The 15,081-nt window shown below is 38.4% G+C and overlaps 1 protein-coding gene across 1 annotated transcript in view; it reads left to right on the top strand.

Moving 5' to 3' along the window:
- LOC114027311 (olfactory receptor-like protein OLF3) overlaps window positions 1-6,334 on the top strand; it is a 12,827-nt gene extending 6,493 nt beyond the window's left edge. Inside the window, exons 3-4 of the mRNA XM_027841292.1 lie at window positions 537-607; window positions 6,256-6,334. Coding sequence (XP_027697093.1) covers window positions 537-607; window positions 6,256-6,334 — 150 coding nt within the window. The remainder of the gene's footprint in view (window positions 1-536; window positions 608-6,255) is intronic.
- Window positions 6,335-15,081: the final 8,747 nt, after the last annotated feature.

Raw genomic sequence — 15,081 nt, 5'->3', positions numbered from 1 at the left:
ATGACATGAGAGACACTGGCAAAGGACCATTCAGCATGGCATGCCTGCATCAAAGAAAATGCTGTGCTCTATAAGTGAAGTAGAGTTGCAGTAGCTCAAAAGATATGTGAAATGTACAAATTTAGAGACATTTCTACTTCAAGTGTTCATGTGAACTATTTCTGTCTAATCTGTGGTAGAGCTTTCCAAGCTCACATTGGCCTGATCAGCCACAGTCAGACACACTGCACCTTGACTCCAACACAGTGATATCACTTTGGTCTTCTTTGAGAATGAAGGACAAAGACTACCACCCCAGTGTAGGCCCTCATCATGGCATACCTGAACTACAGCAAAAGCCTGCTGGTTGGTCCCTCTGTCACTCCAGTCTCTCCCCATGCCAGTCCATCCTCTACTCATCTGTCAAAGAGACCTTTCTAAAGCACAGATCTGACCATGTCACTCCTACTCAATTAGCTCTAGTGGCTATCACCTCCAGGATCAAATATAATCCATGATTTGATATTCAAATGCCTTCATAACCTGACCCCCCACAGATACTTTTCCAATTTTCTTATACCTTTTCCCTCTCCACATGCTCTGAAATAGTGACACTGGCCTCCTTCCTGTTCCATGAATAAGATAGTCCATCTCCAGACTCCAGACATTTTCTCTGACTGTCCCCTTTGCCTACAATACTCTCCCTCCTCATCTCTGCCTGCTAGCCTCATAGGCTTCCTTTGAATCCCAAATAAAATTCTGCTTTTACCAGAAACCTTTCCAGATCCCCCTCAATTCAAGAGTCTTCCCTTTATTGATTTTCTAGTTTATCCTGTATATGACTTGTTTGTACATATTTATTTGCATGTTGTCTCCCCCCATTAGATTGTAAGCTCCTTGAAAACAGTACTGTCTTCTGCTTTTCCATGTATCCCAAGAGCATAGCACAGTGTCTGGCACATAGTAGGTATTTAATAAATGTTTATTGCCAAAATAACTGAATATTTATTTGTTTTTGTAAAAATTACCCTTTTAAAACTTCAGGTTATTTATGTGTTTGTGAATTAGGTGTTTTTGCAACTAGGTCAAAAAAGAGGCTATTAGTAGCTTCAAGTGACTGGACATGGTAGTAGCAAAAATTGTTTTCAAAATTCCAACATTGTTCCAATTAAAAAGATTTTGTTCAACACCTCAGTAAAGAATGGAAGAGGGGAACAATGTGTCACCTTGTGACTGGATGTAATAGTAACAATAGATAGCGATTTTTGAATGTGTACCCAGAAAAACCTGGGCACATGAAGAGTGAGAATTCAGGAAGGGAGATTCAGAGAAAATTGGAAATGTTAGTTTCTTCCTACCTGGACCTTCATTTCACAGTTTGTTAATTTTCTCACCAAGTTCAAAGGCAATGAAAGAATAAGTTCTGATATTTCCTCATAAGTTACTAAAAATACAAAAATCTCTTTAATTAATTAGTACCGAGCCCCCACACATCCAATTATGTTAGTAGTAAAGCTCAAACTATTAAAAAAACAGAAGATAAGTAGATTAAATAACTTTCACAAATATGGGGAGGAGATATATTATTAACCAAATAAGGGATAGAGGCTATTAAAAAAGATAAAATACATAATTTTGATTACATGAAACTTAAAAACTTCTGCACAAACAAAATGAATGTACCTAAAATGAGAAGAAAGCAGTCAAATGGAGGTCTAAGACCATTTATTCATTGTTTCCGTCAGTATTAGTGCCTCAAATTGCTAGAGGAAAATTTATTGAGAAAAAATATCAATTTGTATAACCTTAGAAAACTTAATAAGGAGAGCTAGATTCCCAAAATTATATCCCCTTCCAAGACCCTCTAAATTCAACTTCATCTCAGGCATAACATTAACCCAAACTCTCTCTAGGCTATCTTTCTTCCTGATCTGGAACTCATTTACTCATTCCAACCTGCACTTACATTGACAGGTCGGGATAGTTTCTATAGAGGGGTGGCCACACTGATGCGACTCATTTTAAGGAACCTAAAAACAACCATTGTGTATTGGTGGGGTGAGGAAGAGGAAAGACTCCTACTGCTTGCCACTGTAGCACCTAATCACCCTAGTATGTTCATCAGTTACACAGCAGTCACAATGATACCACATATTCAATCTCTTCTGTCAATCTAGGCAATTTATATTTTTGTAAATATTCTTCCATTTCACTTAAATTGTTAAATTTATTGGCACGTAATTGAGCAAAACAACCCCTTATAATTGCTTTGATTTCACTTTCCTTAGTGATACTCACCCTTTTCATTTTTAATACTAGCAACTAATAATTTGCTGGGTTCCTCCGTTATCCTCTCCCTTTACCCTCCGATTTCTTGATCTGCAAATCTTCTGAGGTCTTCAGAGACCTTCTTCAGGTCTTCTGAGACCTTCCTTTATCTTATTCCCTCACCATCCTATTTCTTTGTAAGCTAAGAAGACTTTTATACCCTTCTAGATGTATATATTATTCCCTCTTTAACCCAGTTCTGGTGAGAATAAGGTTCCAGCACTACCAGCCCTCCACCCCCTCCTGTCTCCACTGTAACACTTCTTCCGTTCATGCCTTCTTTGTATGAGATAATTGCTCCATTTTACCTCTCCCCACCCAATTTTATTTTATAGGATCATCTCATCATACTCAGCCTTCTATCTATGTATGCTCTTTCAAACGACCCAAGTAATGATGACATCCTTAAGAGTTACCAATAACAGTTTTCCATATGAGAAATAAACAATTTGGGCTTATTAAATCCCTTATAATTGGTCTTTATTGTTTATTTTCTTATGTTTCTCCTGATTCTTATAAGTCAAATTTTCTATTCACTTCTAGTTTTTTTTTTCCTCATGAATACATGAAAGTCCTTTTTCCATATAGGATGACACTTAGCTTTCCTGCTTAAATTGTTTTGGGTTCCAAACTTAGATCCTTTGCTCTTCAGAATATAATGTTCCATGCCTTCAGTCTTTGAATGTAGAAGCTGTTAAATCTTGTGTTATCCTGACAATAGCTCCGCAGCATTTAAATTTTTTTCTAATTGCTTATTTTTTCCTTGACCTGGGAGCTTCAAAACTTAGCTATACTATTCCTATGAATTTTCATCTTGGGATCTCTTTCAGGTGGTGATTGGTGGATTTTTTCCATTTCTATTTTACACTGTAGTTCTAAACCAGGGGAATTTTGCTCAACAATCTCTTGAAGTATAGTGTCTAGACTCTTTTTTTTATTTTGATCATGACTTTCTGGTAGTCCAACAATTCTCATATTATCTCTCTTCAATCTATTCTCCAGGTCAGTTGTTTTTATATTGAGATGTTTCACATTATCTTCTTTTTTTTCATTCTTTTTATTTTGTTTTATTATTTCTTGGTGTCTTGTGAAGTCATTAGCTTCCACTTGCCCATTTCTGATTTTTAAGGAGTTATATCCTGCTGCAAGTTTTTGTATCTCTTTTTCCAATTGGTTGACTTTCTTTTCACAATATTCTTGCATTACTCTTAGGTTTTTTCCTAATTTTTCCTCAGCCTCTCTTATTTGATCTTTAAAGAAATTTTAAAGCTCTTCCAAGAACTCTTTTTGAGCTTGTGACTATTTTACATTTTTTTAGAAGTAGAAGTAGCTGTTCTAATTTCACTATCTTCTTCTGAGTTTGAACCCAGATCTTCTCTATCACTGTAGTAACTAGCTATGATTGGGTTCTTTGTCTTTTGTTTACTCAGGTTTTTTTTTAAGAGGCTTATTTCTTGGCAATTAACCTTGTATTAGAGTCAACTCTAGTCCAAAATGTGTGGGATAATGTCTTAGGCTTCTTTTTCATCTGATTGTTTTCTGAGCTCTATCTTGGGGCCTGACATCAGGTACTCCACTGTGCCCCTGAGCTGTGGCCAGGGCCCCCAGCAATGTTATCACCACAAACACTCTTACTCCTTGCAGTCCTTCCCTGGGCTACAAGCTTCAACTCACTCCTTTGCCCTGGAGCTAAAACAAGGGACTCTTCTCTCCTACAGGGGACCACAGACAGCAGGCCTTAACCTCTGTAACCTTACAGATGTATGCTCACTCCTTCTCAGCCATAGCCACAGGCTGGACCACAGTTGGTAAGCACAATTGGGACCTGTGTCCAGCACCATGGAAGGCCTTGCAATCTTCCTTAGTTCAGCTATCTGCCCCTCTCCACACATTGTCTCAGGGAAAGTTATTGAAGCTGAGGCTGCTGCCAACCCAGTTGCCCCCCACCCCTGTTTGTTGTTGTTTATCTGTTCAGTAGTATCTGCCTTGAGATGTGTGCATTTCAATCAGGCCAGACCACCACCTCAGGAGGTCAGGTCTTTCCTAATATCCTCCCAAGTCGTCTTAGATCAACAATTGTTTTATCCTGATGTTTCATTATTTCTGCCCCTCAAGTTCACTTCAAGGCATTATTTTAAATTTTCTGTGGGAGAATTTCCTAATTTCCAGACTTATTCCACCATCTTCTCAGAAACCTCTATCAATACCATTAGCTCTTTAAAAAAAAAGTTTTTTGTAATGCTCTTTCTCCCACTGAATAGTACTTTTAGGGTTAAGAAATGATCCCCATAATCTCTCCTCTTTAGTTACACAATTTTAAAGCTAGAAGGGACCATCTACTCCAAATTCCTCATCTTACAAATGATGAAAATGAGGTTGAGAGAAATTAAATTATTTCTCCCAAGTTTACACAAATCAACAATCATAGATTCAGAGTTAGAAGTGACTCTAGAAATCATTTATTATGATAGTCTCATTTTGCAGATAAGGAAACTGAGACCCAGAGGGATTAAATAATTTGCCCACATGGTAAAGCCCAAACTTAAATTCAGGTTGTCTAACTCCTTTCAATTTTTAACATAACGTTGACACTGTGTCCTACTTTCACAATTTATTCACGGTGTTCATTGACTCATCAACCAAAAATCAGTTGGTTTTAGTGATAGAAAAATAAGAAGGGATGGTTTCATCCTTTCACTTTTATATGACCCATTTTAGGGAGGACATTGGTAAGCTGAAAGTACCCAAAGGGGAGCAACAAGGATGGTGAGGGCCTCAAGTTGATGCCATGACTATTTGATGAACTGGTGATGTTTAGCTTAGAAAAGAGAAAACTTGGGAGAGACATGAGACACTACAAAAAGCATTTATTAATCACCCACTATGTAGCAGTCGCTATGCTAAGTGCTGAGGACACAAAGAAAGGCAAAGGACAGTTCCTGACCTCAAAGAGCTCATATTCTGATGGGGGACAACATACAAACAACTATGTACAAATAACATAGAAACAGGATAAATTCACACACTTGAATATAACTATCTTGAAGTGAATGAATGACTGGCATACGGAGGAGGAATTAAATTTATCCCTCTCAATGCAGATAGAAGAATAGCGGGGGTGGGAGGGGAAGGAGGGGGAAGGGAATTGGCAAAAAGACAAATTTAAGGTTAAAGTAAAGATGAACTTCCTAACAATTTTGGTTTTCTTGTTTTCAGTCATGTCCAACTCTTCCTGACGCCATGGACCACAGCGTGCCAGTGCTGTCAGTGGAGTTTTCTTGGCAAAGATAGTGGAGTAGTTTGCCATTTCTTTCTCCAGGGGATTAAAGCAAACAGAGGTTAAATGACTTGCCCAGAGTCACACAGCCGGTAAGTGTCTCAAGCCAGATTTGAACTTAGGTCTTTATGACTCCAGGCCTAGCATTTTATCTACTGAGCCACCTAGATGCCTCCTCCTAACATTTAGAGCTATCCAAAAGTGGAATGGACCACCCGAGGGGGTAGTTAGATCCTCTTCACTGGAAGTATGCAAACAAAATCTAGATGACCATTTGTCAGTTGAGTTGTAGGAGGGTTTCTTGTGAAAGGATAGGTTGAACTAGATTGCTTCTGAGGGCTCTTCCAACTGTGAGATTCTGGGATTCTATGCCAGGTTCCCAGAGGAACTCCAGGCTAGATGAGCAATAGAAACAGCTGTTTTCCTGGGTTTCCACTAGCCTATACCCATACTTACATGTAAAATACCTGTAGACCAATTGGTTAGAGTTAAGTGTTACGAATTGAAAGGATTCTATAAATGCTATCATTGTTGTTATTATAGTATTCAGAGGCCCAAGAGTTAAGTATTATAAATATGTGCCCTCCCTTCTCCCACAACCACCACCAGTTCTATGGTCATTGTACATTAGTATGACCATAAGAATTTCCTTCAAGGCCTTTGTCTTATAGAGGACAACCCAGCCGTAGAGATACGGTCTTCATTTCTGCTCTACCAAGAGCTTCCATCACCCACTCCCAGGTGGAGTAATAGGGATAACAAGTTTCTCTTTCTCTAATGCTCAAAGGGCTTCTAGAGGAGATGGGGGAAAGCAGACATGGAGAAGTGTTTGTTGGGCCAAGAATCTAGAGCACAATTAAAAGTTTAGATAAAATGTTTTCAAACTGTTTATTCCAAAGGGAATTTAGAGGAGGGGAAGCTGTGAGTGTAGAGAAGTAACTGTTTGAGAAGAATGGGGGGAAGAAAAGAGGAAGAAGAAGGCAGTAGAATAGAATAATTGCCCTCAAGGGATTCTTAACCCTGGCAAAGTTACCTGCCATGAAAACACACATACACACATACCCTCGCCCACACACACACAAGCTTCAGGAATTGAAGGAGAAGACATCTGCTGTAAAATCTGCTTTGGATAAAGTGCTGCCGCTCCTGTGAGAGCCTGTCTGCTGCACAAGGTGAGTTACTGAAACCAGGTGAGTTACTGAGGGAAAGGGAAAAGTGGGTGGAAGTGAGGAGAAGATGGGATACTGATCCACCTAGGAGAAGCAGGAGCTGCCCTGTCATTTCTCACTGCCCATAATGGGATATAAACATGTGACATAAATCACTGCTTCAATACAATTTCTCTTCAAGTTTCTCCTCTGAACCAGACAAGACCAGTTAGTCAACCAATCAATCAACACCCCCATTGACACAGTACATAAGATGTGCAGAGTATTCTAGAAAATATCAGGAAAGACCATTACAGAAAATAAGACCCCTGTCCCAAAGACACTTAGAGTCTAACAAAGATACCTAGTAAGGATGGGGCCTGGTTAAAATGTACTACTTCTCCCTCTCAGCTGCAGAATTAAGAAGGCCCCACAATTCAATTCAACACAATTCAATTCAACAAGCATTCGTTAGACATTTCAGTACCTCAACCTCAACCTTGGGCATCTAGGTGGCACAGTAGATAGAGTACTTGGCCTGGAGTCAGGAAGACTCCTCCTCCTGAGTTCAAATCCAGACTCAGACACTTACTAATTATGTGACCCTGGGCAAGTCACTTAACCCTATTTGTCTCAGTTTCCTCATCAGTAACATGAGCTCCAGAAGGAAATGGCAAACCACTCCAGTGTCTTTGCCAAGAAAATCCCAAAAGGGCTCAAGAAGAGTCAGGCATGACTGAAAAGTGACTAAACAACAATAAAAACAAAACCTCAAAGTCAATTCCACTAGCTTTGAGCTAATGAGAAGAACCTCAGATCCAGGCACTTTGAACAGAGAACCCCAAAGAGCTTCGTTTCTATGTATATGATGCCTTCTAACCCAACATATTGCTGATGTTATTAAATTCAATTCTGAAACATGGGCACATGTAGCAAGAATCCATTGCTTGGCACCAAACTCCACCATTCCATGTCTCAGGAATGAGCTCTTCAATGAGCAAAGACCAAAGGAATACTTTTCCCTTTTTCTATCTTTTTCACAACTATAAAATATCTGGATACAAAATATGTGGGTATCTCCTAGGATCATATAGCTGAAACATAACTTAGTCCAACTCATTTATTTTTCAAATGAGGCATAGAAAGACAACGTGCCTTGCCCAAGACCACACAGGTAAGTAATAAAAGTTACTTCCTTTGCCCACAAATTCAGTGTTCTTTCCACTATAAAATGTTGCTTCTTATCACTGACTATTACATTACTATAATTATAAACCTAGAATGGTTGGAAGGAATTTTAAATATCATCTAATCCAAACCTTTCATTTTATAAATGTAGAAACTGAAATCCAAATACATAATATGATTCTTTGTAAATAATACCATTGATTACTATAATTTTCATATAATGTACTTATAATAATAGCTAGCATTTATATAGCACCTACTATGTACCAAGTACTGTGCTAAGTTTTTTATAAATATGACCACATTTGGTCCTAGGAGGTAAGTACTATTATTCCCATTTTACCGATGAGGAAAATGAGGCAGACCGAGCTTAAGTGACTTGTCCAAGATCCAACAGCTAGTAAATATCTAAAGCTAGATTTGAACTCGTCTTCATGAATCCAGGTCCAGCGCTCACTCTATCTACTGGATTACCTAACTTCCTAACTTTTAACTCATATTTGTTGAATTTAAGAGAGTAATTATAGAAATAGCAATACAACCCAGATCTCCTCACTCCAAAGCAAAAGCTCATTCTCCAGCATTACACCATTTTTTTTATTTTTTAAAGGGTAAGACTATTCCAGATTAAGAGGAGTCATTCGCCATCTTTGATTCCATCTTGGTTCTTATTACTCTCCCAGGTTCCAAACTTTCTCTGACCTCCTTCCATTTCCCATCAAAACTCATCCATTCTTTGTCTTGTTCATTCAAGACTTTTTTTTCTTTTTTTATTAATAAATTTATTTATTTTTAGTTTTCAACATTTACTTCCACAAGATTTTGAGTTCCAAATTTTCACCCCATCTCACCCCTCCCCCCACCCCAAGATGGCATGCATTCTGAATACCCCTTACCTTAGTCTGCCTTCCCTTCTATCTCTCCCCCCTTTCTCTTATCCCCTTCCCCTTCTATTTTCCTGTAGGGCAGGATAGATTTCTGTACCCCATTTCCTGTATTTCTTATTTCCCAGTTGCTTGTGAAAACATTTTTTAAACAGGTGTTTTTAAACCTTTGGGTTCCAAATTTTCTTCCTTCCTCCCTCCCCATGCACCCTCACTGAAAAGGCAAGCAACTCAATATAGGTTATACACGTACAGTTATGCAAAACATTTCCATAGTAGACATGCCATGAAAAACTAACTCTATTTCCCTTAATACTATCCTGCCCTCCCCCATTTATTCTATTCTTTTTTTTGACCCTGACCCTCCTCAGTAGTATTTGCTTCTGATTATCCCCTTTCCCAATCTGCCCTCCTCTCTATCATCCCCCTATTCTCTTGTCCCCTTTCCCCCCTATTTTCCTGTAGGGTAAGACAGATTTCCATACCCAATTGAGTGTGTATGTTATCCCCTCCTTAAGTCAAATCCCACGAGAATAAAATTCACTCATTCCCTCTCACCTTCCCCCATTTCCCCTCCACTGTAAGAGCCTTTTCTTTTCTGTTTTTTGTGAGATAATTTACTCTGTTCTTACCTCTCCCTTTCTCCTTCTCCTAGTATAATCCTCTCTCACCCCTTAATTTTATTCTCTAGATATGACCCCTTCATCTTCAACTCACCCTGTGCCCTCTATCTATCTATCTATATATCTATATATGTATATATATATATGTATATATATATATATATATACACATATAATTTTTTCCTTCCAACTACCCTAATACTGACAAAGGTCTCATGAGTTACAAATATCATCTTTCCATGCAGAAATGTAAACAGTTCAACCTTAATAAGTCTCTTATGATTTCTCTTTCCTGTTTACCTCTTCATGTTCCACTTGAGTCTTGTATTGGAAAGTCAAATTTTCTATTCAGCTCTGGTCTTTTCATCAAGAATGCTTGAAAATCCTCTATTTCACTGAATGACCATTTTTTACCATGAAGGATTATACTAAGTTTTTCTGGGTAGGTGATTCTTGGTTGTAATCCTATCTCCTTTGCCCTCCAGAATATTATATTCCAAACCCTGCGGTCCCTTAACGTAGAAGCTGCTAAATCTTGTGTTATCCTGATTGTGTTTCCACAATATTTGAGTTGTTTCTTTCTAGCTGCTTGCAATATTTTCTCCTTGACCTGGGAACTCTGGAATTTGGCTACAATATTCCTAGGAGTTTTCCTTAGGGGATCTCTTTCAGGAGGAGATCGGGGGACTCTTTCAATTTCCATTTTGCCCTCTGGGTCTAAAATATCAGGGCAGTTTTCCTGGATAATTTCTTGAAAGATGATGTCTAGGCTCTTTTTTTGATCATGGCTTTCAGATAGTCCAATAATTTTTAAATTCTCTCTTCTGGATCTATTTTCCAGGTCAGATGTTTTTCCAATGAGATATTTCACATTGTTTTCTAATTGTTCATTCTTTTGGATTTGTTTTACAGTGTCTTGATTTCTCATAAAGTCACTAATATCCAATTGCTCTATTCTAATTTTTAAGGAAGTATTTTCTTCAGGAAGCTTTTGGACTTGCTTTTCCATTTGGCCAATTTTGCATTTCAGTGCATTCTTCTCTGCATTGGCTTTTTGGACCTCTTTTGCCATTTGGGTTAGGCTATTTTTTAAGGTGTTATTTTCTTCATTATTTTTTTGGGTCTCCTTTAGTAAGCTGTTGACTTGTTTTTCATGATTTTCTTGCATCACTCTCATTTCTCTTCCCAGTTTTTCCTCTACTTCTCTTACTTGCTTCTCAAAATCCCTTTTGAGCTCTTCCAAGGCTTGGGACTGATTCATATTTTTCTTGGAGGCTTTGGATGTAGGAGTTTTGACTTTGTTGTCTTCTTCTGGTTGTAAGTTTTGACCTTCTTAGTCACCAAAGTAAGATAATATAGTCTGACATTTTTTGTGCTGCTTACTCATGATCCCAACCAATTACTTGCGTTTTAAACTCTTTGTTAAGGTGGGAGTCTGTTTCCAATGTGGAGAATGTACTGTCCCAAGCTTCGGGAGTTGTACAGCTGTTTTCAGAGATAGTTCTAGGGACCTGTAAATTTTCACTTCTCTAAGGTGGTATGATAGGGGGCAAGGTGTTTCCTCTCCAAAGCCACAGTTAGTTCTACCATGCCAGCACTCTTCCTCGCCCCAGGACCCCCCCTCAGAACTGTGACCCAAATCCAAGCACAGGTAGAGCAAGAGATTCCTGCCTTAGCACTGGCAAAAAGATCCCTGCAATCCCCCTCTGATCAGCCACTCGATTCCCCCTCAGTCTGTGGGCCAGAAGCTCAGGAGGTAGCTGCTGCCCCAGAGGCCGCACTCGGGACTTGAGACTGAGACCTAGCTCCTTCTCTCCCTGCAGTCACTGACTTTTCCCACTGACCTTCTAGGTTGTTTTTGGTGTTCATGGGTTGAGAAGTCTGGAAACCACCACAGCTGCCTGCGATTTAGTCCTCTGAGGCCTGCTCCAGGTTTGCTGCGGCCTGCGTGCCCATGCTGCAATACACTCCTCTCCCCACCTGGCATGATATACCTTTCTGATCAACCATCCAGGTTGTCTTGAGCTGGAAATTTGTTTCCCTCTATCTTTTTGTGGGTTCTGCTGCTTTAGAATTTGTTTACAACCATTTTTTAACAGGTATTTGGAGGGATTTGGGGGAGAGCTCAGGCAAGTCACTGTTTTTACTCCACCATCTTGGCTCCACCCAGGACTTTTTTTTTTCTATTAGGTGATGCTAGCAAAATTTTGTAAGCATGATGATTGGTCTTGATGCATAAGATGTTTGCATTTATATGTGGGCTCCTGAATAGATTCAATAGGAAAGGATTAATCCAGTGATACAAACTTCACTTACTATGGCTGAATTCTCAAGTGATAAATAAGGTGTTTGGGGACAAGGCAGACTTTGGTAACCCCAAAATCATACCTCATAGATGACTAACTACTCTGCTGATGGATAATATAGACTCTTCTAACAAGGAATGAGATGTTAAAATCCCAACCACCAGGGACTTAACTTTGACTGTTACAAACAGTGGCTCTTTCCCAGTCACTAAAAGCAAATTTCTATTCTCAGAAATTTTCACAAATCCTGGACACTTCAAGGATGGGACATAAATGTTACCTTGGGCTATATTAATAGTATCATGAGAACTAGAATATGCTTAAAAGATAGACCATCTGGTCCAACTCTTTTATATTCTAGATAAGAAAATTTAGACACAGGAAAGTGAGCTTTCATTTCAGTGAGTGGGAAAGCTGTAATTTGATTTCAAGTTTTCCATTTTCAAGTCTCACTTATATCTCTATACTATGCAGCCTAGAGAAAATATAGCATTCGCAGTGGCGATGGTGATCATTCTCTGAATTCCTCCTGCTTGTAGCACAACTATAGCATCTTGTTCAGTTCTAGAAGCCACATTCTAAAAAGAACATTGGCCAGATGTAACACATTCAAAAGATGACAGTCAAGGTATTGAGTGAACTTGAACCATTACACATGAATGAATATGTTTTTGAAGTAACTTGAGATAGGAAGCCTTAAGAATACATAGAAGGGCATGAGAGCAGTCTTCACATTTCAAGCAGGGAGACAGATGTAGTTCACTATAAGGAAGAGCTTCCTCACAATTAGAATTATTCAAAAATTGAATGAACTAGAAGGCAGTGAGTTCCCTGTCAGTTGAGGTGCTAAATCAAGAGGCTGGATAACCACTTGGATATATTGTGGTCATTTGGTCAACAGGCATTTATTAAGAGCTTACTATGTACCAAATACTATCTACTAAGCATTGGGGAGGGGGGAAGAAAGGTAAATACACAATTTCTACTCTTAAAAAGTTCATATTCTAATGAGTGAGACATGTAAATATCTAAGTATATACAAGATTTACATAGTGTAAATGGAAGGCAGTCTGAGAGGAGAAAGCATTAACAGTTGTGAGAACCAGAAAATTCTTCCTACAGAAGATAAGATGTGAATTGACTCTTGAAGGAAACAAGAAAAGCTAAGAGGCAAAGATAAGGAGGCAGAGCATTTGAGGAATGGGAAATAGCCAGTACAAAGGCATGTAGATGGGACATGGAGTGCTATGTTTGAGTAGCTGCAAGGAGGCCTTTGTAACTGGAACATAGAGTACATGGAAGGGAATAAGCCATTGAAAAGCTAGAAAAGTAGAATAGAGCCAGGTTATGAATAACTATGTGGAACTAATGTGTCTGGTAAGACATCCAACTCTAAGATTCTATGATTCAATAGCTCTAGGAAGACAAAAGCAATCAGTCAAATTAAAGGGACAATAACATTGGAAGAGGAATACAAAAATGCAGTCTGAACCACTTCTCCATCCTGATGAGTAATATAGTCTTCAGGTCATTTTTGTTCCCTTTCAGAGAGTTTCATAGGTCAAAGCTGGGTCTGCAGTTCCAGGGAATAGGTAGTGTTGTACAGTAAGGAAAGCAGAAGATTTAGGTTCAAATATTAACTCCATAATGAGTTTTGCTCTGAGTACCAATTCACCTCTCCGACCCTCAGTTTCCTCACTGGAAAAAAAATGACAGGATTGGACTAAATTACCCCCAAGTTACCTTTCAGTTCTAAATATGTGATCCTATGCCATATGACTAGGCAATCTTACAAATCTTTTTCAACTTTTGAATTTACACTAGGAAGAAAATGTGTTTAGTGTGTACTACTATATATGCAAGATAATTTGCTATATGTTGGGAAAACCACAAAGTTCATGTGCTTAAAGTGTTGCAATCTATAAGAAGGGGACAGACATGCTCAAAGATATGTATAACACAAGGTACAATGTGATAAGGGTAAAGGAGAAAGGAAAATTTGAGGAGGAAGAGGCCATTTCAAATGAAGGAATTAGGGAAGCTATCATGGCAGAGGTGATACCTCGCCTAAGCCTTGAAAAAAACCAAAGACTTTTAGAATGAGGAATTTCATTTTAGCCATTAGGAATAGTCACATGTGAATGCAGAGAGGTATAAAAATACAAGACAAGTTAGAGGAAGCATTAGTAAGGCAATTTAACTGAAATATGGTGTACATAAAGGGGAGTAATGTAGAATAAGGTTAGAAATGTGGATATGCCTCAAGGATATTGTGAAAAGTAAATGCAAAGCTAAGGGGTCATAATTTTTATCTTTTACATAATTGGAAGACTGTTGATATTATGATGCTAATTCTTGCTCATCAATAAAATGGTGGTCTTAGATTAGGTCATTTCTCAGATCCTTTCTATTGCTAACACTCTATTCTTTGTAATATCTATAACAACTACTCTTCTCTTTAGGACTGTTTGTTGACTGCCAGGTTCTCTCCTTTTTCTTCCTAGTAGAATCTTAGTATACTTTTTTTATTTAATTAAATGAAATAAGAGAAGCAGAAAAAGGCAAGAAAAAGGAGGATGGGACATGTAAATTTTTTTTCTCAAAAAGTCAGAAATTCATTCCTTCATAGAATTCCCTCCTTTCTGTCTCAGAATCCCTAGGTTCCTTTAAGATATAGCTTAAACTCTACCTCTCACATGCCTTTTCACTACAGTTTTTAGGGTCTTCCCTTCTCTATGATATTGCCTTGTATTTATGTTTCTGGGTACATATTGTTTCCCCCCACTAGACTATAGACTCCTTGAGAGCAAGGACTGTATTTTTTTATTTTCTATAATCCAATGCCTATTAACATCTTGGGGTCATAGTAGGCAATTAATAGGTACTAATTGACTTTAATAGTAACATATATGTAGAGCCTATATCAGATTGTGTACCTTCTTGGGGAGGGAGGCAGGGAGGGAATGAGAGAAAATTTAAAACTCAAAAGCTTATGGAAGTAAATGTTGAAAACTAAAAATAAATTAAGTAAAAAAACCAAATATTTGTTGAATGAAGAAATAAATGAACTAGCCATTGAACCATTGAAAGAATAAATCATGAATGAATGAGCCTGGCTACTCTCAGGGCTCTTTTAGCAGCCTGAGTCTATGAGTAAGTTGCTCAGCTTCTGTATGTCTCCTCTCCACCACTACCTCCCTCTTTCTCTGTCTCTGTCTCTCTCTATGTCTTTCTCTCTTTATCTCTCTGTCTCTGTCGGTCTCTCTCTCTCACACACACACACACACATACACACACACGTACACACACCATGCATACATACATACATACACCATTATGCAAATTGAT

Source organism: Vombatus ursinus, unplaced genomic scaffold (assembly GCF_900497805.2).
Source record: "Vombatus ursinus unplaced genomic scaffold, bare-nosed wombat genome assembly UNPS02014858.1, whole genome shotgun sequence".
In the NCBI taxonomy this organism is placed as follows: domain Eukaryota; kingdom Metazoa; phylum Chordata; class Mammalia; order Diprotodontia; family Vombatidae; genus Vombatus; species Vombatus ursinus.
Note: the sequence above shows the minus strand (reverse complement) of the source record. Positions and strands in the feature narration are given on the sequence as shown.